Genomic DNA, 25,404 nt, shown 5'->3' on the forward strand with positions numbered 1-25,404 from the left:
CATTTACGCAGTTTGTTTAAAAAAAAAAACAATGTAACGAAAAACACAAAAAAAAACGTGTGTATACTGTAGACTTTATGATCAGAATTTTTGTCTATTTAAAATTACGGATTATTTCAAAGACACGCACACACAAAAAAAACTTGTATGGACAGCACTGTGAACTACAGCAATGAAAATTAGCTAGCAGTCCTTTAGAAGTTAAAGCATGTACCTGTCCTTTAGTAAATGTTAAACAAAACTAGACTTTTCGCTCTTATAAACAATATGAGACCAACAGAGTTACTGTAAAAAACATAATATAATACGGAAAAAAACAACAACTAAAAGAACACACAAGTAAGCAAAACGTCAAATAAGCTCTCTCAATGAAGACCACGCAAACGATATCCAACCACAAAAACATAAAAGTTTGTATAATAAGATATGGCTGTTATTGCAAAATATATTGGTTAAAATGCTCTTAACCAATGAAATTAATACATATTAGACTTATACATCAAACACTGACAATGCAGCTGGATTATTTCCAGTGATTGTGCACAAGCCAACGTTATAAAGCTTTGATGTGTCAGAAAAAAAATCATTAAATTACCAAACAATAAGGTGTCACACACAAACATCAGTTATGTGTAAAGTTAGCAAATGGGCCTTTAAGTGTTATTAAAAAATCTACATATTACTATCAAATAGGTATATATTTACTGTAGGCATGAGGGCGAGTATTGCAGCTCCATTCCAGTGGTGTTTTACCAGCGTTATACACAAATATTTTTTATTGTAATGTAATAAATAAAAACATCACTTCCAATCTGTCCTAATCGAATGCGATTGACAGCCCAGCACTAATGCGACAGTCCACACGTTTTAAAAGAGACATTGGCAGGTGACAACAGATAAGCATCCTAAAAATAGAAACAAGGGTTCTTCTTGTAAATGAGAACTACAAAGAGCTTAGCTTGTTTTTAAACTGTGAGGCACAACAGAAGACCTCGTCCTATCATTTTCCTTTGTCCTAATACAATCTAAGAATAAACAAATGGTGGCATGGTTACATTTTTGCTAAGCATTAGTAGTATGCATACTAGTCAGCTTGTTAAAGCAATTCATTGTTGCCTAAGAGGTACAGAGACTGTATTGTGCCAACAGGCCTTGAATGACCCAAATGACAACAGAATGTTACACAAAACAAATGAATCTGAACTACAACTTGAAACAAAAATGCCTCAATAACACGAAATAAAACAGTAGCTTAAAACGGAGATATCTATATAAAACAGTGTAATTTATTAAAAAAAAAAAATTATATATATATATATATATATATATATATATATAAATGGTACATTTCACAGCAGTATATGAATATAGTTTTAAAATATAAAGGGGTTACAGTAAAACTAAAGTCTAATGTAGTTAAGACTAAAATTGAAACGAACCAAAAACAAATGTTCACACACCTTCATGTAGAGTCTTTGCCTTTCAAATCAAGGATTTCCAGGACAGCCAGGTACACATTGAACAATCCTTCTTAACGTACTTAAACAAGTCTACAGACAAGCACCGTCTCCTGCCATACAGATGGGTCGATTTAAATCCACTTTGCAATGTTCACAGACAGTCCTCCACAAAAAAGATACATATTCATCTAGTAAAAGTTAATTGCCAGCGTTGAACGCACTCTATCAACACAACACATCACTCACGGCAAAGCTGTAGAAAAATGACAATGACATAATCACAGTCCCGCGGCTGCCTCGCACAGCCCAACACAATGCATGACAACAGCACAGAGGGACAACTCCCTATTCACCTGAGATCTCATTAAGACACTTTAACATGATAACAAAACTGTACAGTTGCACAACACAAGGTGCACGGTTTTCTCTCAGAAGAATTTCATTAAAAAAAAATTATGCTTTGGTAAAAATGTGCCGCATTAAATTCTATGATGTATCTGACAATCACAATGCATTACTGTAAAAAATGAATTGCTGCCTTACATTTTTTAGTTTTAGTTTAATCAACTCGGATTTACAAGTCATTTTAACTCTTTATTTTGACTAGAGATGAGTTATTATAACTTACAAAATATAGCTGAAATAAATCAACTTCATTTTAGTTGTAGCAACTCATCCTTTGTCAAGATAAATAATAGTAAGTAAATCTGAGTTAATTAAACAAAAAGATTTAAGGCAGCAAATGATTTTTTTACAGTTTGATTCTAATCCAAACACTAAGAAATCCCAAAATAACCTGCTTGGAAAATTAGGAAATTAACTGTAAAATACACTTATAATCTCAAAATAATAGGGCGATCAGAGCTATTGCTCATCACTTAAATGGCACTCCCACAAGATGGTTATGGTTTTACAATAATCAAAGGTGACAGCGGGTAAATTCTCTCCATTCACCTCCAGCAGCTAATCTAACTTGTTAATCCATTTACCTGCGTAAGAAACAGCTCTAGGTCTGTCAAACAAGACAGCAGCCAGGGATTAAAAGAGGCATACACTAGCAAAAGAGGACAATAATCTGGTACAATGAAATGTATTACATATCGTACTTTAGATGTTATTGGATTATAATATGTAATGCATATTGTATTAAATGTATGTAACTATGTAACATATTCTTTTGAATGTGAATTAGTATTTATTCGTTTTGCAATAATTTGATTTAGATCACAGACATTTCTGTAAAATCCTTTAAAGCTGCTTTACAACAATGCATATATGAAAATACTGCAGGACACTACAAAACTTGAAAATCAAGAAAATTACAGAGCAACCTCACTGTCAACTAAAATTATTCACAACATTTCAAACACATCATTACTTTATTTTTAGTGCTTTAGTCACTTAATTATTTTTCGATTGTCTTGCTGTTAATGATCATCATTTTTTCCACACTGATCTCATAGTGATAAAACCCTTGGATTTGTATTTAAAACTCTGCATTCATCTTTGTTTAGTGCTCAGGCAAATAAAGTGTCATACACAGGTGTTTTACATAAATAAGCAAATACCAAATGTCCTCTTTGTTCCATGAAACATGATAAACCAGGCTAAGCATTGAGTGATAAGCTGGACACAAATTTACAACTTTGTGATCGTTTAATCATTACAGCAGAATTTCATTTTAAAGGTAAAGAGCACAATATCTGTGCCACTAGTGGCACCAAGTGTAATTGCAATCTGTATCACCAAGCAGCTTGACAGGGCTTTACAACATGGGCTGGATGAATGGAATGAGTTTAGGGTACCATCTGTTTGTCTGACTCAGACCAGAAAGATTTGTTAAAACTGTCAATCAGCAGGTGTGCTCAACATAAAATATAGAGGGTATGCATTGACGCCACTTTTCCACGTGACCACTTCGGAACTCGTCCCCGTCGAGTGGCAAACCTTCAACAAAATGGCTGGTTTTCATAGTGGCTGCGGCGCAAATGCTAGTAAAACTGATTATTATCAGCTTAAAATGGATTTAGTTGGACTTGATAGCAGAGGTGGACAATACTTAGTTACATTAGTTACATTTTCCAAGCATCTGTGCTTTATTAGGGTGTTTGTATTGGGAAAAACATTACTTCACTTCATACTAAAGCATAGAATCATACTGTGTATTCTTTAATATTGCATATTAAAATGCATTTAATACCTATTACATTAAAATTGTGTACATTTACTTGAGTAAAAGTACGTTAATGTACTTAAATATTAAATGTAAAACAAACAAGTGTGTTTATGAAATGTAATAGAGTAAAAATTATGATAATATGCTTTGGAATGTATGTTTTCCAAAGAAAAACACAGATAAAATACAAATACTTGAAAAATACTTTTAAGTAGAAAAATGAAAACTCTGCTTAATAGTGACCCTAGCAACTGATCAACCCACCTGTGGTCTGTGGACGTTGGAATGAACGATCAATTTAATTCTCCTTTCGGTGTTTTTTGGCAGTCTGTAAACCAATAGCTCCGAATTCTTGTTAATCTGCTAGTACAGTCTATCGCACAACAGCTTTTTCCCATTTCAACGCGTTTTCACCGTGTTTTCGCCGATATCACGCTGTACTCAAATACTGCCGCTCTGTCTTTTGCCACTCAGTGAGCGTAACCGCAGTCCCTCTCGCCGACGATGACGTCATGTGCATACCCTCTATACATCATCATCAATTGAATGATCAGCATTCTGCTTTCCATAGTGTGCTAAACTTATATTATGGCAGATGTGCAAATCACAATGGTTTCCAATAACTGAATTTTAATTTTGGTTAATTTTAGGTTGATGCTGATAGCAAAGTGAGTGTAGGAAAAAATATATAATATATTATACAGTTCATGACAATAACCATGATTTTATAACATCATATACAGTGTGACTGCACTAAATTATAACTATAAATGATTATTATAAGTAATCTATATGTTATTTATGGTACTCACTGATATCAGTTATGGTGAATTACTTACAACAGAAATATCAGTACTCATATTTCAAAAATTAAAAAGAAATCAATAATCAAAAGATCAATAATGAAAAGTTTTTGGTTCATAATAATAGCGACAGCAGGCACCACTAAACATCCAGATTCAAACCAGGAAAAAAAACGCCAAGCGGTCATACAGGTTACTGGATAGTTTATGGTGCTTCTTAACAGATACTCTTCTTTTATTACCATCATGACAGCAAAACGTGTTATGCATTCCTTATCAAATGAACTGGAAAAACTGATGTTTTAAATTCCCCCAGACTTTCCAGGATCAAATTCTGCTTGTTTAAAAACATTCCTCTTGACATGAGTTCGGTTCATTTTGGCAGCAATAGGACAGACTCAACATAGCTCAGATGTCTTAAAAATGCTTCAGATTTTTTTAACTAGAAAAACTTTACTTTTGTACTAGGGTGTCAAAATTCCTGCATACTTGTGTAACAAAATACTGTCATGTTTTTGTTTGTTAAGAACTGCTATGCAATTTGAACCTGAGAATAGTTGGAAAGCAACATGCAAGTACTGTGGGAATATGGCCTGAATGATCCACCATCACAAATACATTTCAAGAAAATCAAATCTGAATATTTTTTAATTTTGCACCATTTTACAAGTTTAAAATGGGGTGTATCATGTTGAAAAGGTAATTTTTTCATAGACTGTAAAAAATATGCAGCATTTTTGTTAAATCAACGTATATATTTATGTTACTTTAACTCAGCATTTCTCAAAGTGTGGGGCGGGCCTCGCTGGTAGGGAATAGGAGCATTACAAAAGGGGTGTGACAAACTGGAGGACATTTTTGTGCCCATCTCTTTAATTCCTTTATTTATTGACCATACACTCAAGCCTAACTTAAAACAAACTTCAGACTGTAAAGAAAATGTCACGAGGAACCATAGCCTACAGGAATAAACTAACATCAGAATGTTAAATGAAACCGAACATTCAACTTTAATGTGGAGAGGTGGTATAGGCATAAGTTTGTGACACAGAATGAAAAGAAGAGCAGAAAAAACCAAGAGAGACAGTGAACCTAATCAACCAAAAAGCCAGCAGAAAAGAAAGTATGATGATTTTTGTCAGAGACAACATGCAAATGCTGTTGCAGGTTCAGTCAATATAATAAATGTATAATAAATGTTCTCCGTTTCATTTCGTTCTCCGTGTCTGTCTCGTGATTAACAAAATAAAGTAGACTTTATAACAGAAAGCTTACAAATCTCTCATGATGTGTTGATGCGGGCGGCGGAGAAGCACGTTTAATAACAAGTGAGCCCTCGTCGCGGACAAACACGGAGATAAAAGGAAAAACTTAAATTCGTCTGCAATCTGCATTGCCAAACAATCAGAAATACATACAAATTAATGTTCATATATATTTTACATTTAAGTCTGTAAAAGACAGTAAAGATGAAGTGAAAAAGCATTAAATAAGTCGAAACCCTTTGGTGGCACATTAAAAACAAACAAACAAACATTCGAATAGCATTTTTTAAATTCGAATTATTATTGCCGATCAAATATTCGAAATATCCGTGCCCATCACTAGTCAAGAGCAGTAAGAGATTTACTCTCAATGCTGTTTGATTACCATGAGTGACAGACAGGAGCAATATTAGGTAACTTCCCCTTTAAGACCAAAGTCCAGATGTATACTTCTCTTATTTTGCGTTTTCTTTATCAGCTGTTTACTTTCTCATAAGACCTAAATGGTCATGTTTATGAGGATATTTGCAAAGACGAGCAATTTGATGCAAATTTGATTTATTTAAGGCTAATAAAGCTGCAAAAATGCTTACAAGCTCAATGAGCAGCGGATGAGCAGCTTGCGCACTCCTCTCACACAGAAAAATAAATATGTATGAAACATTACATTTTCATCACCATGCGCACAGCAACATGACGTTAGCGCGTAACATTGATAGAAACGATTGTCCACAATCTCTACCAGTTCACAAATTTCTACAGGTTTTAGATACATTGTAAAAATTCTTTGTTGCTTTAATATTTTAGTTGAATTAAAGGTGCAGTGTGTAATTTTTAGAATGATCTCTTGACAGAAATGCAAAATAATATACAAAACTATATTATCAGGGGTGTATAAAGACCTTTTTATAATGAACCGTTATGTTTTTATTACCTTAGAATGAGACGTTTTTATCTACATACAAAGAGGGTCCCCTTACGTGGAAGTCGCCATTTTGTGCCTGCATGTTTCTACAGAAGCCCTTAATGGACAAACATTTTTACTTAATTGTCTCCGTCAATTACATGTTTTCCAGTGGCGGGTACCATAGCTTCTTTATGCGTTTCAAAATGAGGGGTAAGCAGTGGACTGAGCCGTTGGTTGCAATCCGCAACCTCACCACTGGATGCCACTAAAATTTACACACTGCACCTTTAACTCAGATTTACAAGTCACCTTCCTATTATTTATCTTGACAAGAGATTTGCTACAAAAAGAGTTCCTACAACAAGTCAACTTCATTTAATAACTTATAACAACTCATCTCAAGATAGTCAAGATAAATAAAAGTAAGATGACATGACTAGTTGATTTAACTAAAAAATTTAATTCAGCAAATACTTTTTACAGTATACCTACCAGTTTATCGCCCATACCCCGGTCAAGGGTTACTTGAAGGTTTACTTTTCACCCAAAATAAAAATGTTATATACCGTACATACGGTATGGTTATATGGGTAATAAAAGCAGCAAAATTGTGTATTTGGTTCACAAATTATTTCCACATACTTAGACAATGTATTTAGCAATTTTAAAGAAATACCACAAGATGGCACAAATGATAAATTGTGCCACAACATCAGTCTGGGCTATAACTGCAAAAAACCATAAACACGTCCATCTTAAAAAATAATAAAAAAACAGAGTAGGACGCTCTGGAAACATTTTCCAGTGACTGAGTTTTGTGAGCCTGTCATAAATTCTGTCTTCACTTCCTTTGAACTCAATCCACCAATCAAAACAAAAGAACATATCCACTAACTTGTGTTCACAGCCAAAAAACCTGTCTGTGGTCCCATGCAAGTTCTTCAAAATGAGACTCTTATGAATTATGAAGCAATAACCAAATGTATCTGTGTAGTGTGTACAGGGCTGAAGTGTTAAAGAGCTATTCTGGCCCTATACTCTTGTCTATTCAGATTTAAAGGCTGTAACTAAAGTATGCAATAGCTACAGTAATATGAAACAATATTAATAATATAGAGTATTTATAAGAATAAACAAAGTAAACAATTCAGGAAATCCAGCTTTTTCGTTTTTCACACTTGTTTTTGTAAAATAAGCACAATAATGTTTATTTCTATGCACCAATATAACAATGGCTAAAAATGCAAAAATGAAACCTGTGGTATTCATGATGTTGCTGAATTATATATCCAGTAGCAAGCTAAATTACTGAGTATGAATGTGGCTCTAAAGAGAACTGTCTCAAAAAATCTCAATAGCAATCTCAGTATAATGCCTGAGAAGTGCTGTTTATGGTAAGCATGTCAGTGAATTTGTCTCAAGTCATATGTAAAATAATTTGTGCTTTAAATGGCAAAGTTTCCATATTTTACTTTAAGAGTGTAAGCTAAATAGTATTCACATTGTTTTGCATGAATTGATCAAAGAGATACGTCACAGGACAGAATCGCCTCGAGGTCGATCATTTTCCAATGCGGAGGCGCGCACGGTTACGAACATTGCCGTGCACACCTACAAGAAAAATGAGGTCTCGAGCACCCAACTTGCACATGCGGATGCGTCCAGTATAGAGAAGGCTTTATTAAGTCTGTCTGGTGTTTTTTTTTGTGCATGTGTTTTTTAATTTAGCCTAATTTCACAAAGCCAAACAGTTGTTTTTCTTTTAAATCTTGTAATTATAGAAAAAAATATAACTAAAATATATACATTATAGACCAAATGCAGTTGTTGTCTCATTTGCTTGTAAAAAATCGGCAATCGAAATCAGCCATGAAAAGTCCTGATCAGTGCATTACTTTTCTAAATATCACCCAACCCTAAATTTGCATATAGTTACAGAATAAAAGTAGGGTCTTACCTTCACCCATTGGGATGTCATGGGTCGTGCTGTGGGATTTCTCTGGCATGGCACCGAGGCCTCACTCCTGTGAATTAAAGTAAAAGATTGAATTATTTTTTGAGCGCTAACATCTAACATCTATCAACTTCCTTATTTTCTATGTAGTAATGGTTTTTCATTTGTGTCTGTACAGTAAAAATGCAGACAAATATGTTTTTACAGCTGGCAACCATGAAACAGTAAGACGAACAGCCTTTCCAACACTAACATATGGTTTCTTGCAGATATAGTTTGTCTGTGAAGTCTGGCAATATCAGTCAAATCTCAGAAATTCCAGTTTCATCTTACTAGGTCTTTCAGAAATGCTTACATTGACTAGAAAATGGTTAGCCACCAGTATGCAAGCATACAGGCATCAACACAGAGCGCGCACCTATCAAACCCTGTGAAGGACCTGTGAGAATAAATCCACTTCCTTCACTTCAGGACAGGCCATAAAACAAAGGGAACATTAGGATCCCACACCCAGTTACTGTTTCCTTAGAAACAAGTAATCCTGCCAACCAACACAGTGTCAATCAACCTTTTGTGCTGTGCTTTGTTTGACCTGTACAGTAGTGTTAATCCGTCAGCATATATATATACACAGTATTCATGCCTTGATTTCCAAAAACAGATTAGAGCCATATGGAAGTGATGTAAAACAGACATTAAAGGGACAGTTCACCCAAAAATTTAAAATCTGTCATCATTTACTCATCATCATGTTGTTTCTTTATGATGAACACAAAATAAGATATTTGATTCAATGATTATAAGCACACAGTTGGCAGCAACCATTGACTTCCATCGTATTTGTTTTTGCTACTATCAAAATATATTTTGTGATTCCTAGATGAAGGTCGTGCACTGCGTGAGAAAAAAAAGGAAGTACCGTAATGTAGCACTTCACAGACGCTCTCAAACGTAGGTGATTTTGTCAGATGGCATCGCGTTTTTAAATCAGTAGATTTTAGTAGTTCAGTGGAAGTTGAAATAGTTCAATTTATGAAAATACTGTATGTGAAGAGACACTTACTACACAATACAAGACGAGTCATGAGATTGGGTTTACAAGAATAGGACGAGGTAAGATTTTTACACTTTTTTTAAAAAATTCTCAAAGATAAAAATATGAATGAAATGTAGTCTTTTATTCAACTGAAATCATACAATTTTTACTTGTTCTATTAACTAGACTGTCACTAACAATTATTTTGGTAAATTATAATGAAGTAATTTGAGATTTTTGGTAATAAAAAAGTGAGCAATAACCTTTAAAATGACAATAATGAAGATGAAATAATTATTAGTTTAAATAAATAATCGAAACCAAATAAACATATAGTTGTATATAACAAAAACAAAACAAAAACATTATGTAATGTAATCAAAACCAACATTATGTATTATAACAAATGCCTGCAGAGGGCACCAACGGCCTTGTGATTGTTACCTGACTTTTATTTTGAGTACATGTTTACTCTCTTAAATTCAATGACATTTAAATATTTAATGTAATATTTGTCCACTTCTTTACAATAGAAATGGAACAGCCAATGTAATTCTTGAGCAAGAACATGCAGACATTAAATTATGTAACCTAAAAGTGAGGGTTTAAACTGCTGAAAAGCTCCACACGTTAATAATTAACAGACAAACACAATGCACCTCAGACTTTATATGAGTTCACAAACAACAAATGTCACAACATGACACAATTAATATGCTAATTAGCATTTGACATTAGTGGTGCCTCACGATTAGTCGCGACTAATCGTTTGCAGATTAAAAGTTTTACATAATAAACTTGTGTGTACTGTGTATAATAATTATGTTTATATAAACACACACACATAAATGTAAATTTTAAGAAAAATATATATTTATATAATACATATTTATATTTATATATAATATAGATTATATATAAATATAAACATGTATATACACATGCAAATGTTTCTTAATTATATACATGCATGTGTGTATGTGTATTTATACATAATTATTATACACAATACACCCACATATATTATGTAAACATAAACTTTTATTCTGCAAACGATTAGTCGCGACTAATCGTGAGGCAGCACTATTTGACATGTTATATGAGATATAATAATGCTTTTATTCTTAATAATGACAAGCAGTAAAATCTTAAACAAAAATCAATGCATTTCCTCCTTTCTATCCAGATAAAGCTGCTTTTTCACTCATTAAAATGTTATTTGTCACAGCTATAAGAAACATATTCACTCTCCATAATAATAATATAACATTCAGTATTCAACAATATGGTCTGCCCTGATAAAAAAAAGTGTTTCATGCGAAAAGGCCAATAACAACTAAAGCGTGGTACACACCAAAGAATATTTAGGCAGAATTTGGGCTAATTTTTCCCCTTTCAACAATTTTAAGTTAAGTCCCATTCGTCTTTGTGTTCGAAATGATTATCTTGTCAGATTTTCCTGTGTTGTGTTAAGGGCACGTGCTTGAAAGCACGTCAGAGGCGCTCTGATTGCAAATCGGAAATATTTAACTTGGAACATGTGGAACAAAACAGTACTCAATCAGAAAATGAACCGATGAAAGATGAAACCATAACAACCACAGTCATGGTGCAGTAAGCAGAGTTCAAGTGAGATGGACATCAGAGGTGTAAAAAGTAGGGATGCATCGATACCACATTTTCTAAAGTACTCGTACTCGTTAAAAGTCCCCCGATACCATGGATCGATACCACGGTCTAAGAAATGTCTATGTTTGAGCGGCGTGTAAGGGGGTGATGCCTCTTGTGTTGTCCAAAGAGGCAGAGTTTACAACAAACTGAAAAAAATACTCGAGTCACTGTTTAAATTATTTTTATAATTATTTATTCTGTAATATGTTGCATACAACATGCTTTTCATTTTAAATAAATGTTCTTAATTCCAAACTAGTCCCTTGTTTTTTGTTAAATTATATAACTAAAGCTGTTACCTGTAAATTTAAATCATGTTTTTTTATTAAGTACTCGGTATCGGCAAGTACTGAAATGCAAGTACTCGTACTCGTATTCTAAAAAAGTGGTATCGGTGCATCCCTAGTAAAAAGCAGTCCATAGTTTTAATAACATTTACGCTTGTCGTCCGTTGTGTTTATTTACGTCACGTTTGACCACGAGAGACATCACAAGATTTCTGCAAGATTTCCTCTGTTCTCCTTTAAGACTCATGTTGTTTGTGAACTTATGTGAAGGGAATTTGAAGATGTGTGTTGTGCTATGATTAACACATAACTGCACTCCACACACTATAGGAACACACTATGTTTGTGGTCTCTCACATTAAAAAAACTGATACGATTTAAAAAATCTTTTGGTGTGGACCAACTGTAACAGTACAAACAAACTGTGTACTGTTTCATCCCTATTTCAAACCTATTTTAAGCAATGTTTGGAACCAAACAGTTTTGGAGCACCACTGACTGGCATAGTATTTTTTCCTACTTTGGAAATCAAAGGTGCTCCTGCTTGATTACAAATATCTTTCTTTGTGTTTAGCAAAACAAAGACATTTATACTAGGGGTGTGACGACGAGACACTTAATCCACGAGACGAGACGAGACACGAGATTGGGTTCACGAGAACGAGACGAGACGATATTTTTACACTTTTTAAGAAACCCTCGATGATAAAATAAATGAATAAGAAACTGAAATCATGTTATTTTTAAATGTTTTAACTAATCAAGGACTGGCCCTAACAATTATTTTACAAACTGATAATGAAGTAATTTGTTATTTTTGGGTAATAAAAATAGACCCAAGTGAGCAGTAGCCTTTAAAATTACATAATAACAAAGATGCAATAATAATTGGTTCAAATAAAGTATTAAAACCAAGTTACATTAAACAACATAACATTAACAAACACATTACATTTGTGGTCTATAAATAAAAAACATTATGTATATATTATAACAAATGCCTGCAGGGGGAGATAGTTGACTCGTCTCGCGGACGCTATCTTCACTTTCACTTTAGACGGAGAGAATGCTTATTTTTAGCCAAACAATGTTTAAATCCATTTGAATATTTTTAATATACGTCCATTTCTTTACAATAGAAACGAACATGCAGACATTAAATCATGTAAACTCTGTGATGGTTCAATCTGCTGAGACTTCACATCTGACACTGATCAACAGACAAACACAACACATCTCAGACCTTATACGAGCTCCCAAACGAACATTATTGGAAACCCAAACAAAAAAAGCAAATGCAGTAAAAGACAGAATATAATGCATGCACTGTAAGGGCGCAGTCACACCAAAAGCGCTTTAAACGTTTGCAAACGCAAGGCGCGACGCACTGCCTTTTTTAAAAAAGAGCAGTGCGGCGCGGCTTTTCATATTGCTAAGCAACCACCGAGTCAGCTGTCTTGTCAATCAAATATTGAAGCGTGAGCGCTCTTTTGCTGTTAACTGTCATATTAGCAGAAACTTTAAAAAGAGGACGCTTGCTCTGACCTTGTTTGAGGGTGAGAGGTGCACAAACACACAGAAGAGAGTGAGCGAGTAGAGTCCGGTTCTTCAAAGCAATTGTAAAGTTCCCTCACCACAATGTAAGGCCCGCCTCTACCCTCATTCGATTGGACAATGGAAGACGCGAATGACGTCAGGCGCTTCTCGCTCTCAGCGCTCCTTCAAAAACGCGTGCGCGGCAGGCGACAGAAAACCGCAAGGCGCTCGGCGCGCATAAACAGCGCGCAAACGCGCCCTGCCCATAGAATATCATTCAAAAAAGGCGCCTGCAACTGCCATGAACGCTTTTGGTGTGACTGGCCCCTAAGAGGCTAATTACACCAACCACGCTTTAAACGCTTGGAAACGCAAGGCGCGACGCACTGCCTTTTTTTAAAAAAGAGCAGTGCGAGTCGACGCGGCTTTTAATATTGCTAGGCAACCACCTAGTCAGCTGTCTTGTCAATCAAATATTGAAGCGTGAGCGCTCTTTTGCTGTTAACAGTCATATTAGCAGAAACTTTAAAAAGATGACGCTTGCTCTGACCTTGTTTGAGGGTGAGAGGTGCACAAACACGCAGGAGAGAGTGAGCGAGTGGAGTCTTGTTCTTCAAAGCAACTGTAAACTTCTCTCACCACAACATAAGGCCCGCAGCTCCCCTCATTCGAGTGGACAATGGAAAGACGCGAATGACGTCGGGCGCTTCTCCGCTCTCAGCGTTCCTTCAAAGGCGCGTGCTGCGGCCGCCGGCAAAAACCGCAAGGCGCTCAGCGCGCATAAACAGCGCGCAAACGCTCCATGCCCATAGAATATCATTTAAAAAAGGCGCCTGCAACTGCCATAAACGCCTTTGGTGTAACTGGCCCCTAAAAGGGTCAAACAGAAAGCTGCATCCTCCGGATGTCGCATATGCAGGCTGCATACGTCATTAAGGTTTATTTCAGATCATTAACTGAGCATTACATTCGCAAGTCATGAGCATATTACAACAATTTGCGATTAACTAAATTATTAGTAAACTTTATAATTGTTAGTAGTCTCTATTAAGACAGTCTTTATGAAGTAAATGCAGTTTAAAAATGCGACCTCCGAAGGATGCAGTCTTTTATTTCAAAAACGGCCAGAATTTCACCTACACAAAAAATCTCGCGATACATATTTAATCTCGTCGCACCAGATCTCGTCACACCCCTAATTTATACAGGTTTTGAACCACTTTAGTGTGAGTAAATGACAGAATTTTTGATTTTTGGGTGAACTATCCCTTTGAAGTTTGCACATAGATGTAATGTTCTGCATGGTGTTGGGATTTATTTCCCTGAAGTACAATACAAACATTATAGCAGCAGTCTATACCGGGTTGACACATTTTCACAGCTGCTCAATATATATTTTGCAAATTGCATTACTTTGTTTCATAATCAAAGATCAACACCTGCTCCAGCTAAACAACTTGAACCAAATGTACCTGTATTACATAAAACTTGAACCCTACAGTAGCACACACTGTGTCTGTTAACACCCTTTTCTTTTTAAGCACAAATCGCTAAAACAGAAAGTGATTAACAAAAGAATTCATAACAACAGCCTAAACTATTCAAACTAAAAGCGAGAGTATCATAAATTTAATCTTAAACAATTTTAACAATGTCATCATGCTCTTCTGGTTTTATCCTATGACAATGTTAAGACAGCAATGATGAGTGTGCAGACTTCATAATAAATAATGAATCTCAGGATTTGTCTTAACGTCTTAAAATAAAGGGTTTCATTCAGCACTATTAAGATATTATTTCATATTAGCAATATGCTCATTCAAGCAGCTCATTCAGAACACATAATGATTATCAGTGTTTCCAGCCAATCTTATTATTTTGTTTGCATTCAGGAAGATTTCTTGACTGATTCATTGTGAGAGCCATTCAAGTCTCGCAACAGTTTAGTGTCATACGCTGAATAAATCTGCATAGTGCTGCATGCAGAAAAAGTAGTTTGTGTGCAGATGTATGCAAAATTATTTGCTGTGGTTTCTATCAAGCCACATTGTGGGTTCTGGCTAGAAGGTTACAGCTACGGCTTAATCTCGTGAAATGTTGGTTTTAGGATTAGGTTTGGGGTAGGATTAGAATGAAAACAGCGCTCATCCAGCAAGATTTCTTAAAATTTTGGCTGCAGCTGTATCCCTTCTAGCCACAACCCACATTGTGGAGCTTAGATTATGATGTAGATTTAATAAAACTTTACTACAATATTTCAAACGTATGTTTTAAACTTAAGGAGGCTAAAAGCTCAAAACTGTGGCTGACATACCAACCATGACATAACTCATAACATCAAGCGTTGTATTGAATTAACGCTTGACTGAAACACAAACATTTAAAAAGGCACAATCGCAACCAATTTAAACCAAATCATTTCCGTGTTTCAGTGTGGGGGCTTTCCACTCTTCTTATCTTGAATATGTAATCAGTCACCACATTAATCAGTGAACTTACACACTACTTTTAAAAGTCTCAGAACTGCAGATCATAATGAACCTTTAATTTTTTACAAAACGTTCTTTAAGGTGAAAAAAGGTTCTTCAGATTATAAAAATATATGAAAGAAATTGTCCTTTAAAGATCCTTTGACTGAACGGTTCTTTGAGGAACCAAAAATGGTTCTTCTATGGCACTTCTGTGTAGAACCTTTAAAGCACCTTTACTTTTAAAAGTGTTGTAAACGTTGAGGTCCATACGCCAGTGGGGTATAATATTAGCTTTTTTGTTTTAAACAAAGTCGTGAAATATGAAGCATTTCCTTATTTCTAGAAATGGGCACAAGTACCTGAATACTTAAGTATTTCAAAGTGACAGAAAGATCCATATAATCCATAAAATATTAAATCAATGTAATTTACATCAATACCTTGCTGTAACAAACACACACATACCCCCCCCCCCCCCCCCCCCACATTTTAAAATGTCCAACTTTAAGGCATAAAATAATGTTTACAGAAGGCCTGTCACGATTATGAAATTTGGCTGACGGTTAATTGTCTAATAAACTGTGGCGGCTATGCTGATTAATTGCCTGTTTAGGGTTTTGACGATTATGCCAATTAATTGTCTGTTTTTTATTGCATTGGCATTTATTTCTCATAAATGTTTGTCCATGAAATAATTTTCACACATTGTTGTGAGTATTTAAATTAGGGCTCCACGATTAATCGCATGCAATTGTCACACGCATCTCGTCAGTAATGCCGGTTCTTTGATTAGTAATAAATTGTCATCAGCTGCTTAGATGAAGCGGCATTTACTACACAGAGCCGTAGGTTACTGACAAGAGGGGAAATATTGCATTCATAATCGCATTTGATTCATCCACGATTATGAATGCGATATCTCACTGTATTGAATGGCTTTGCAATGTATCGCATTACACTGTCAGTTAAGGAGCGCCATCTGATACAGTCCCGTTAATACAGGCTCTGCAGCTCCCCCTTGTGTTTTTTAAAAAGATGTGCTAAATCATTGCAATGAAGTCAAACAATCGCGATGAGACGATTATTTAAACATTGTAACAGCCCTAGTTTACAACCTGATATAAAAAGTGATTTTGATCTATAAAGCTAATTTCGCCCCTTCATGACAACTGTGAGGGGGTGAATTTTTTATTTATCCGTTAATAATTATATTAAGCCTTAAAGTTCTGTATATTTAAGGGCGTGGCCAATTGAGTGACAGGTGGATTGCCGTTGCTGTCACTAGCGTTAAGTTAGGTGGGCATGGTTTCAGCAGCCAGGCAACTCAGCTTCAACCACTCATTTTTTGGTAATCAGGGAATGACGCACGATGATGTGCTTTCAGATGGCAACGTCAGCTCCGCCCACCTTGGGCTTTAAAAATGCTCTTTAGAAACCTATGACTGATGTTACAAACACTATGTCCATGTTTTATAAAGTCTATGATGTAAACTAACACTTAATCTCAACTGTTGGGTTGCAATAAAACAAATGTTCAGTTGACATTTTTGCTTAAGTTTGATTGATAAACGACTGCATTACTGTGTTGCATTACCACTTAATATACAGTTAAAGGGTTGATAAGGTTCTAAAGCAAAATCAGACAAGAACCACTATACATATACAAATTAAACATACAAATTGTGCACAAAATTTAAGATGCTTTAACTAAGAAAGATAAAGCTGCTATCATCAAAAGTATTTCCAACACTTACCATGTTAAAATGACTCTAAAAGCTTGTTAAAGTATCCATGTTGCCATCAAGTCTTAGTCTAAAACTAAATCTTGCTCTCAGACAAGGCTATAAAGAAGGATGGGGGTTAAATGACACAGCTGGAGAACAACAATAAACAAACAGCCCCTTACAGCTCAGCGCTAGATCACATGACAAGGCAGATCACAGATACAAGAGGACCTATTCTGGGAGCATTTCTGTGGTATTACAACTTTATGGTTGGCCAGTAAACATCTTAAGTTTGCACATTATTAAAAAACACAAATAGTGGTGTGATATTGCGTGAGCAGCATAAAGATTATAGGTTTTGTTTAGCAAAGAACACAAACTGATCAAATGTATAGCTTGAAGGAATTGTAAGATAAAAGCGACTGCCAAATGCATAAAAGTACATTTAAATATCGTACAATAATACTGTAAAGGTTGCTGTAATATGACTAAGTCACGGCTGAGGGTGTTGTTAGGCAAAATGCGAAACAAAGCTTTTATAAAACGATTACCACGCAATATAATTAAAGAGCCCATATTGTCCTTTGCATGATTTTACATTTCTTTTGGTGTGTAAGTGTGTATTAGTACATGTTAATGAGCTGCAATGTTACAAATCCCAAAGTCTACGATGACGCAAGCTATCGTCTCCGACTGAAATCTCTTTTTTTTTGACTACACTGAACACATGGATTGTAGGCAACAGTTTACTTCCTCAGCCTGTTGACGTGGACACAACTGTAATTATCATAACTCTGTCCACTTCTGACTCACAGCCTGTAAGTAGTCTATGTTTTTATATTTAAAGAGTTTACTACTGACTAAACCATTCAAACACGAGTTTTAAGCAGTGCATAGTAGCACTTGTTGTATGTTGTTTCTATGATCACAAATGCAGACATGGTCTTATGGCGCTTTTCCATTGCATAGTACCCCACGGTTTAGTTTAGTTTGGGTCTGGTCAGCTCACCACATTTTGGCGTGGTTAGCTTTTCCATTGAGTTTAGTATTACTTCGCAGTGGGAGGGATTATAGGCGTGTCATTATATTTGTGCTGCCTACTGCTGTGACATCATACAAGTGAGAGCGTCGCTGTACATTCCCATACATTCATTTATTTCTCAGTCCGCCACAAAATTTAAATTGGCCACCACAAATAGATGTTTGCACATCGCGTTTATCACTACCTGGGTGATTCTCACGAAACCATTGAAACACCACGGCACTAATGATTTTAGCTTTAAAATGTGTAATATAGTAACATTAAAAAGCATCAGAATTAACACAATACTGTGTTCTACCTTGCACAATGTGTGATTTCAACATAAGAATTTATAATTGTAAATTTTATCTCATTTTCTGCTGAAATTCTCATTACCGCAATGTGTCCGGCTGTGTTTGAACATGCGTTATGTTGTAATTTAATCAAATTAACACAAAAATATTAAGAAAAAAAATAAATGGATGTTTTGCTAGACTACTTTAGATGACAGAAAAAATATTTACTGAATATTCATGTATAATAATAATGAAGAAAAATTAGGAAAATGATGTGTCCATGCCTGATGTTCTCATCCTCCGCAACCCTTTTTGAGAACAGTTTAAGCACACATACAGAATTTTAATAAAGTTTGATTTTGAGTCACCAAGCACATGGACCAGTTACTTCAAGATGGCTACCAGGTAAGATCATTTTTTACAGTTAATTTTAAATATTGTCTTGTCAGAATGCTTACACGACATCTTGATTATCATTACCGCAACAGATGCTTATTAAATGTTAATTTAATTAATAGAAGCATAATACTTTGATTTTAAATGCATGTGCAGAATCTTCAAATTATGTTCTTTCAGGTTTGTCATGTCATTTTGAAAATATGTCAGTGTTGATGTTTTCTGACTGTTGCGATAATTAGATTTTTTAGGACTAATTTTTTAAATTATCTTACAAAAAGTGTTAAATGATAAGTAAAAGTTTTTAAATTAATGTTCCCATTTACTCCAGACTTTGTTTTTCAATGTCTGGTGGGAAAAAAAAGTAAATTTAAAAAATTTTTACATTTTCATGCTTGACATTTTTAAAACCAAGTTTTCGTGAGAATCACCCACCTCTGTATCACATGACAGTTTCTGTACAAACACCCAACCCGTGGCGTCAGTCGACGGCGCTCCGCTGAGCCTCATTGAAGCTGCATTTAAGCATATATAATGCGGACGTGCTTGTCGCGAATCTTCCACCACAAACTGCAAGTCTGGAAAAAACTGTTATGCTGTCCCTGATTCACAACCTGTGGATGTTTTTCATCATTTGAGTTTGGGAACTTATAGCAGAGCACAGATGACAACATGTTTGCTCGAGACAGCGCAAGCTAGCATGAAGGTAAAGCTACACTGTAAAAAAAATCCGTAGAAATTACAATGGTATTGCAGCTGGGTTGCTGGTAAATTACCGTAGATTTAAATTTATGTTATTTACTGGCAAGAGTTTGTTCAAAGTTGAATAAAGTTGAACTTTACAGAATAAAACTCTACAATAACAGCCTCATGCAAAGCATTCTAGGAACCAGAAATCATCATCAAACTTTTTCTGTTTTTTGCTTCAGATTTTGTTTTCCCAGAATGACGCTGGTAGTGACAATTGTCTCAGACCAATCAGTGATCTACAGTGTTTTCGTGTCACGTTTGGTATCAGCTCGGGTCGCTTGGAACCCTAACCGAGGTGGTACGAAAAAAAGTATCGGGTACTACGTACTGCACCCAGTGGAAAAGCTCCCAAAAGTAAGCTGACCTGACCCAAACTAAACCAAACCGTGGGGTACTATGCAATGGAAAACCGCCATTCGTGTTTTAGTATCATTACCTTACCAATCTGTTACGTTATGCTCAAGCTGTACTGGTAAAGTTGATCAATCAGCTTCGTCATCTACATTTTCTGTATCAGATTCGGGCTTGTATTGATAAGGTTATAAAGGCAATATTATTTGCTTTGGAAGCTAATCTTCTAAATATGGTGAGGAGCGTCACATTTCCAGAATGTGCTTGAGGAATTTGCCCAGTCACAATGCACTGGAAAGCTGGCCAATAGGAGCACACCGAGCTTTCTCAGAATGATGAGCTTTGCAGAAATTGACACGCTTCAGAAAGGCAGGGCGTAGAGGAGCAACAATACTGTACGGTATGTGGAAAATATTGTGTTTTTTGAACCATAAACCGGGTAAACACATTGTATGACAGACAAATGACAAATTCACAAAATAACATTGTTTTTAAGAACATAAATGAATAAAAACAGGCCTATGTATCATCACAAACTTAAGTGAAGTAAAATCACTAAAAGCCTTCCTTCTGCTGAAAAAAAAAGTGCCTGGGCCACTGCCAACAGCAAGGGTACCGTGTTATCATACTCAGAATTGTTGGGTGCAGCAGTCATAGCTGTGTTTTATCATAAATAAAACAGCTATTGACCAATCAGATTTAAGACTATAAATAAACCTTTTATAATTGACATGCCTTGATCAAAAGGTTTAAGGAAACAAGCAACAGAACACTTTAAAAATGCAGAATTTATTTATTCCAATGAAATCAAATTTAAAGAAGCTTCAAGACAAGCCTACAAAATTAGTATAATAACACTAAAGTACATAAGGAGGTCAGGGGCTGTTTATCTTTAATTGATGTCGGAGGACAGTGTGCTGAATAAACTGCTTTTCTGAGAACATTGCTTATCATTTTATGAATCGAATCAATAGTCTGTCTGCTAAAATTCAACATGTTTTACACTAAAAAGCACTCAAATAAAACAGGCCTAACTACTAGCCTAACTCATAGCACAGGGGTGGTTTCCCAGACAGGGATTAGCTTAAGCCAGGACTGGGCCTTGGTTTAATTGGGAAATATAACTTGTTTTAACAGGCATGCCTTACTAAAAGCTTTACTTGTGTGAATTTTAAGGCAAAACAAAGGGCACTGATGTATTTTATGATATGTCAGTGCAAGTTGTTTTCCATTTGTACAGCTCTTACATTTATTTTAGTCTAGGACTAATCTAATCCCTGTCTGGGAAACCGCGTCAACTGGCCCGATCATCGTTCATGCTGGCCCAGGCCCTCGGGCTATCAGTGCAAATTTTTACTCGCATTTGGCGCTTAGTGTCAAATTTAGTCCCTGTAAATGACTAACATTAATCTGAAAACACAGCAGACTCCTCATAGGCACTGTAAGCGTATATCCAAGTAACCCAATCTAGTCATTGAAAAGATATTAACTAGAGGAAGTAGTTGTCAAAGGAAAAATAGAAACAGATGACTAAAACAAGCACAGATTCACATCTCTATGCATGCTTACACACAAACAGGCTTCAGCTTCCGAGAAAATAAGATGAGAAGTGCATACTTCACCCTAGAAAAATGCTGGGTTATTTTCGACACAATGCTGGGTTGTTTCAAACCAAAATGATGGGTTGTTTGTTTATACCCATTGTTGGGATAATTATAAACATTTTCTGGGTTAATTTGAATCAACGGCTGCGTTTGTCCCTTTTTGACCCAGCGCTGGGTTGAAAATTACCCATCATTTTTAGTGTAATTATTTCTACTACTATTTAAAGTCAAATCAAGTTTCCCCAATCTTGTATTTGTCAGCTGAACTATACCTATATCTGTTGCAAGCTTCCAAAAAAACACAGAATTTGCTGTAGATACAACGCAGCATTACAGATCAATCATTTGAAAAAAAAAAAGAATTAAGAAAACCCAAACACCTCTTTTTTGTTTGTGTTTCCACTCATTATTTCCCGGCGATCTCTTGGTTCAGAAAATCTGCTACAGCCAATACAAAAAATTTAAATATACAAGCCAGAGCGGCTTTACTAATATTCTAAAATGTGGCACATAGTAACAATAAATAATGAGTAGGTGTGTCCAAACTTTTGACTGGTTATGTGTGTCAAAGAGCAGAAGATTTAACAGTCAAATAACCAGCCTTCAATTTTAGGCCAAGGCAAATTTGAGTCTGTGAGTTGAGTTGTTGAGACCTGGTTATAAACAAAAAGGAAGTGTGGTAATAAGTAACCCAGCACTGGCTCATTTGGACCACTGACCTAATTCTAGTTTAATGTCCCGCTCTGGAAGCCTGCCAGCAATGCTAACTTCAAATATAAGAAGTAAACACTGACATTAAAGATTCTTTAAGTAGGAATGTGGACTGGAGACAAATGCATTTTTTAAAAACACAGTTGCTCTTTCTTATCTATCTAGGATCAGGAAATAACAGGAGCAGCCTGACACCCTAGCGTGGGGTCGGCCACAGGCATGGCTGGGAAAGGAACTGGGTGTGTCCACAATTCCATTTCAGGCACAATAGGTCCTAATTTCCTAAAAAATTAATGGTAATGACTTCCCCAATATATAAGTGCCAGGAATCAATGGCTGGCTGCTTCTTAAAGGGATAATGCACCCCAGATTGAAAAAGTAGCCTATATTTTACTCACTCTTAAGCCATTCTATGTGTATATGACTTTGGAGTTATATTAAATAATATCCTTGCTCTTCCTAGCTTTACAAAGACACTCAATAGTGGCCATTTCTTTGAAGCCCACTCATCAACAAAATAAGAAATCCATATGACTCTGGTGGGTAAATAATAAATGTCTTATGAAATAAAACTATACGTTTGTGAGAGAAAACAACTCGTATTTTGTGTATATTTAGTGACTAACACTAGTTTGAATGTGAACAGATAAAAAATGTTGGCATACCAGCTCCACGTTTCCAAGTAAGACGACCCCTGGTTCTCACAAGTTTCATGAAAGTGTTTTGTTACGAACCAATGATTCCTTTAAATCCAAATCCTAGTTAGCTGAGCAGATTCAGAGAAAATTCTGCTGGGTTTTTGTATGTGACTGACAGTAAATTTTAATTATCTGCATGCATGGGCATTTTGCATGCCCCACATATGATCCTAATCGAATCTAGAAAGCATGTAGCAACATGACATGCAAACTGGCAAGAAATATATTTTTGTAAAGATGTTCTAATAGCTACGAACATTCCTCAGAGATTGAGTCATATATCCTGCTTCTTTCACAATTCTCTGGCTAAGTAATATATTTTACGTCGATTATAACACTGACTGAGGTTCATCCTGCAGACCACTGCATTATCTCCCCCCCTACAAGGCAAATCTTATCTTGAGCTAAAGTCTCCAGACGGTGACCACTCATCAGACCAGAGGTCATTCTGTGCCACCGTTTGGTTTTGGTTTAGATACAGAAAAAACGGAGTCCTTTAAGACTGCTAATGTCATTTCTACCTTAATTTAAAAACCAATTCAAATTAAATCAAACAAGTATCCTCTGAAAACCAAAGATTTGATGAGTTAAACCCCTACATTTTTAGATTTAACAAAATATACCTAAAATACATACATCATACAAATGGTGGTTTTGGCCACCCTTTCAGCTGGGTCAAGCTGGGAGACCAGCTGACCAACCAGCTTGACCAAGGTGGAAGACCAGCTTAACCAACTTTCCCAGCATGGGAGGACCAGCTTAAATGAGCTACAACCAGCTTAGCCAAACTGGCAAAGCTTCCAGCATGGTCAAGCTGGTTGATCTCCCAGCCTGACCAACGAAGACCAACTTTGTGTCCAAAACCCTCTAAACCCAGCTTAACCATCTAAAACCAGGCAGGGAAACCAGCTAAAACCAACCAACCAACATATGCTGGAGGTAGCTGTTTAATTTGAGCAGAGTTTGCATACACATCACAATCTGAGTGTAAAGTTTATTACAAGTAACGTTAGACATATTTATTATTATAATTTGAGACGCTTTACAAAGAGCTTCTTGTGTGCTTCAATGAAAGAAGAAAAAATTGAGATTTAATATTTTTAAATAAGCTGTTAAGTTAAACTGACTGTCATCATCTACAAATGCACGGGACTGACAGTTTGGTTTTATGGTAGCGTTGTAGTCGTCGCGACCGAATGCCGAACATATGGCATTTAGCTCAAACTTTCAACTTTTCTAGTTTACTTGTGAAGACAGTGCCTAACATCGTTAAATTCCACCACGAAAACATCCTGCAAGCATATTACTTCACATACACGCTTACAAAATGAACGTAACACACAAAATTAAACTTTTCAACTGGTTCAGAAGTATGGAAGCGTAAACTTTAGCAAACACTTACCAATACAAGATAATAAAGTGTAAAACTTGGTAGGACGTCAACTCAACAATCCCAGATAAAGTTGCATTTATGTTGACGAGGTCTCTCTAGCATAACAAAACGTCCAAAAACTGCAACGAAAGGTTTTCCTGCTCAAACTCATCCGTTTGTTGCTGACAGACAGTCAGATCATGTTCTCCTCCTATCGCCCTCCGCTTTTTTCGAAAATCAGCGAGTGCGCATGCGCAAGCACTGTCATATCATCGAGGGCGCGTGTGCGCGTGTACTGTACAGCTGTATGTGTGTGTCCAAACGAAAACATGAATTTGTTTGTTTCTTCACTAAAGCAAATAACTGCTGTGTATCAGACTAGTTTGTATGTCACATTTTAGGTGGTTTGTCTACTTTTTATTTTACTTTACGTCCAACATGATCTCATGAAAATCCGTGTATATATTTGTGGAATAGCCAATATTATTGTTGTTGACATTTTGTGACTATTCAGATTTGAAATGCACATAAGTTTCAAGATTTTTAACTTTTTTAATGAAAGATCTCAGGATGTATGATTCATACAGAATCAACCAGATCATTATTGCACTTGAAACATGCATTGTTCTCCTGTTATAAATATGGACATAGTATAGGGTTTTTTCAGCCAACATGGTTAAAAACTTGTCATTATCAAAATGCAAATCGCAACAAAGCATGTCAAGACACATCACAAACATCCTTATCACCCAAACACTATCTTTTCCACTAGGACACGTTTGTGCGTTTTATCACAATGCAACTTTCTTATACGCAGAACCAACTGAATGAAGTACAGCAGGTTCTCACAATGTCTTAAAAGTTCATAATCCGGCCATGAGAATTTTATGCCAAAGCTTGAGAGGGAAGCCTGGG

At 35.7% G+C, this 25,404-nt stretch overlaps 1 protein-coding gene across 3 annotated transcripts in view; it reads right to left on the reverse strand.

Annotated features, from left to right (window-relative positions):
• The window catches only part of plekhg3 (pleckstrin homology and RhoGEF domain containing G3), a 59,160-nt gene extending 34,441 nt beyond the window's left edge, over window positions 1-24,719 (reverse strand). The window contains exons 1-2 of one of the 3 annotated variants that reach the window (XM_073855541.1): window positions 24,520-24,719; window positions 8,569-8,635 (exon numbers count right to left, since the gene is read on the reverse strand). In XM_073855541.1, the coding sequence (XP_073711642.1) occupies window positions 8,569-8,617 (49 nt within the window). In that variant the 5' untranslated portion in view covers window positions 8,618-8,635; window positions 24,520-24,719. Of the gene's footprint in view, window positions 1-1,460; window positions 1,647-8,568; window positions 8,636-17,320; window positions 17,406-24,519 lie in introns of those variants that run through there. The other 2 variants (XM_073855542.1, XM_073855543.1) reach the window with 2 other exon arrangements.
• Between the last annotated feature and the right edge of the window lie 685 nt (window positions 24,720-25,404).

This window comes from Misgurnus anguillicaudatus, chromosome 18 (genome assembly GCF_027580225.2).
Source record: "Misgurnus anguillicaudatus chromosome 18, ASM2758022v2, whole genome shotgun sequence".
Lineage (NCBI taxonomy): Eukaryota > Metazoa > Chordata > Actinopteri > Cypriniformes > Cobitidae > Misgurnus > Misgurnus anguillicaudatus.